Raw genomic sequence first — 3,745 nt, forward strand, 5'->3', positions numbered from 1 at the left:
TACAAACTCAAAATCTTCCACATATAAATTAAAATAAAACAAAATAGAAAATTTTTAACATAATAACATTAACAAATTTTGATCGACGATCATAGCTCGGTGATAATACAAATTTGAATAATTAATTCGTACAAATTTATATATTATGCATATCATTAATTTGTTTCTAAATAAAAAAATTAAACATATAGAGGTGTAGTTTCACATTAACTTAGCTTGTGTATATATATAAAGAGAATATTTTAATAATTTCATATTAACAAAGATTTAGCGAGTCTCTATAGCGGGTACCTCAATCTCCGTACCGTTCTCATTTATTCGTGGGACGGATAAGGATTTTGCGGGTTTTTATTTTGCTTCCCGTCACATATTTTTTGTCATTCCTATTGATGATAGATTGGTGGGTAAAAGAGATAGTAAAAAAGGAGAAGAGAAAGAGGAAGATTGATGGAGCACAATTGAAAAAATTAGAGTATTAATAATTTAATATATTTAAATGAAATGGAGAAAATTAAAATTTATTTTAAATTTTATGGATAAAATTAAATTATATTAAATGTTTGAGATAATTTTAAAATTTTTTAAAAACAATAAAGATAAAAAAGTTTACCCTGAAATTTTAATACAAAATAATTATTGTTATGCATACTATGATTTCTTGTAGTGAGCCTATGGCTATGGGTATTGTTGTTGGTAACACATACTTCCAACCTCGAGCTTTTAAATATGTAGCATGAAAAAATCAAAGTTTTAGATATCACACAAAAGCAAAGTAATCATGAGAGTTAAATGTTCTTGCTTCATTTCCCTCCTCTCCGTAGCTACTCTTCTTTTAGCTAATGGCTCTCAAAGTGCATCTTCTCCAACTACACCACCAAGTCACTACACCGCATCTTTCAATAGAAGTCTTTTCCCTGTTGATTTTGTATTTGGTGCAGGTTCTGCTGCTTATCAGGTTCCAATATCATCCATCACATTTATATCAAACACTTAAATTACTTAAAGCTCCTTTATTTTTCTTCTAACTTTTACTGACCGCATGTATATCAATGGTTTCAAATTGTCTTAAGAAACTACTGTAAATTGCAATTACAATATTACTATATGTTGTGATGCCCTGATGCCTATACAGATGAATAACAGTAAAAATTGTACCCGCATCAATAATTACCGCTAGGTTAAAAACAATAGCTCCTAATAAGCTAAAGATTTACCTTTTTTATTTTTTATTTTTTATTTTTAGCTGGATTTAGTAGAAAGAACTAGACCTATGAACACTATAAACTGCTATCAAAAATATTTAGTAACAAAAAAAAAATTAACCAAAAATAGAGATAACTTGTTTTATTTATCGTTTATTAATTGTTGGGACAACATCATTGTCCAATTGTATATGTTAAATTAATTATTCAGTCAGAAGGAGCAGCAAATATAGATGGAAGGGGAGCAAGCATATGGGATACATTCACCAAACAAAATCCAGGTTGTTCTTTCTAGGTCTCTGATCTCTCTCATCAGTTGATCCATTTAAACTAGAACCAATAACATTGTAAAGGGTTTTAAATCATATTGTGATAATAATAATAATAATAATAATGGATATAGTGGCCATCGCGGTTCAATTTATTTATTATTTATTTTAATTACAACTCAACTTTGTGTCTATAATAACAAACTTAGATTGGTCGAGTGATTAATTAGTTCATTGTTCGTTTAAGAAAATGTAAGAGTTCGAATTCTGTCTTATGCATACAGTGATTTATTGATAGTAATAAATTAACCTACAAATAAAATTCCAATCTGAAATAGATTAGTTCTTAACTGTATCACACTGCTAGCAGATATCATGACAAAAACACACAAAAATAGAGAAAAAAAAAAAAAGAAAACTGTGTCTATTGCAATGGTTGTGGCCTATTACATTTTCTCGCATATTTGTTGTGGCCCGTTGATGTGTTCTAATGTGATTTAGATTATATAAACTAGCATTGCACTACAAAGATGATCCAATATATTGCAGTATAGTAATTGTTGCAACACAGTATTATTACAACTGCAATAATTACAGTTACAAACCACCCTTTAAAACGAACATCAATCATATATATAGATGTATGTGTAATTGTGTATGGCTAGCTACATTTATGAGAGGGAGATATCTTAATTTCAGTATTTCTTTCTTTCTTTTCTTTTTTCTTCCTCCTTTTTATATGTACAGAAAAGATTGCGGATCATAGCAATGGTGATGTAGCTGACGATTTTTATCATCGTTACAAGGTATACTTACTAACAAATTTCACTAACTTGGTTATCAAACACCATGGAATAATTGATATATAATTCTCTAAGGAAAAATTAAATATCTCTCGAGTTAATTAGAGGACTAAGCCAGTTACTTAATTTAACAGAGTGACATTAAATTTGCTAAAGAAATTGGCTTGGATTCCATAAGGTTCTCCATCTCATGGCCAAGAATATTTCCTGGTAAGATTATCCAATAAGTGGAAATTAAACTATTAATATTATTGTTGGCATTCCTTTCATGTGACATAATGGGGAAAGTGATTTCTTGCAGAGGGCAAAGGAAAAGTCAATGCCTTGGGAGTTAAATTCTACAATGATCTCATTGATGAGATCCTCTCAAATGGTCAACCTCTGACTATTTCACTAATTAATTCTTCCATCATTAGACATAATTAATCATTTTAACTAGACCTAACAGATACACGCGTTTATTTTTTATTATATGATAATGCTAATGGTGATTAGTATGAAAACAGCCATGTAACTATGTAGGGGTGAGATACACAAGAATGGTAGTTTTGTGTTTTGAAAAAACAAATTAATTTTAACCAAAAGATTAAAATAAGATAAAATAAAATATTTTAGATAAAATTAAGACACCTCAAATATGAGGAACGAAATTGAAATTTAATTTAAACTAGATGAACTAAAACAATACTTTATCCGCTTAAAAAAATTTATTTGATACTCAAAGATTTAGTTTGCATATAAATATACTATAGAAATTTCAAAAAAAAATTCAACCTTTTGAATATATTTAACCTCTAAATTATTTTTTCTTGGAGATACCAAATAAAATTATCTTTTTAAGGATAATTCTATCTATACATAATTAATTTTTTATGAATATTTTGTTTCTAAATGATATTCCAAAGGAAAGAACGCATTATCATTACAATTTAAAATTATCTAACTTTTATTTAATAAATTATAGAAATTTCTTTAAATATTTTTAAAAAAAAAATCTTATATCATTACAGTTCATCAATCAGTTTTCTACTTTTCTTATGCTAATTCTTCTTTGGGGCAGGCTTAATTCCATTTGTTACTCTCTTTCATTGGGACCTACCACAAGCTCTTGAAGATGAGTACGGAGGATTTCTTGGTTCTCAAATAGTGTAAGCTAATTCAATCAAATGGCCAAATATGAGTAATGAGAGGGAGTCAATTTTTTTTAATGAATATCTTTTACTTTTTTTTAAATTATTTTATTTATTTTATATTTTAGATTCTAAAAGATAAAATTTTTTATTTTTAATTTTAAATTTTTAATTTTAAAAAAAATTAGAATTAAAAAAAAACTAATATTAACTAATTAAAAATTATTTTTTTATACTTATTTTAATTTAATTTAATTTGAGTAATACTACATATACGATGGAAAAGTATTCAGTATCTACCAATAAAATTCAACATATAAATGTAATAAATACATAAACAT

General features: G+C 26.9%; 1 protein-coding gene across 1 annotated transcript in view; it reads left to right on the forward strand.

The window, feature by feature from the left end:
* LOC107613964 (vicianin hydrolase) overlaps positions 665-3,745 on the forward strand; it is a 32,099-nt gene continuing 29,018 nt past the window's right edge. Inside the window, exons 1-6 of the mRNA XM_016316166.2 lie at positions 665-955; positions 1,414-1,483; positions 2,219-2,277; positions 2,409-2,484; positions 2,576-2,647; positions 3,335-3,422. Of these exons, the coding sequence (XP_016171652.1) occupies positions 779-955; positions 1,414-1,483; positions 2,219-2,277; positions 2,409-2,484; positions 2,576-2,647; positions 3,335-3,422 (542 nt within the window). The 5' untranslated portion in view covers positions 665-778. The remainder of the gene's footprint in view (positions 956-1,413; positions 1,484-2,218; positions 2,278-2,408; positions 2,485-2,575; positions 2,648-3,334; positions 3,423-3,745) is intronic.

The sequence above is a fragment of the Arachis ipaensis genome, chromosome B08, assembly GCF_000816755.2.
Source record: "Arachis ipaensis cultivar K30076 chromosome B08, Araip1.1, whole genome shotgun sequence".
NCBI classification, from domain to species: Eukaryota; Viridiplantae; Streptophyta; class Magnoliopsida; order Fabales; family Fabaceae; genus Arachis; species Arachis ipaensis.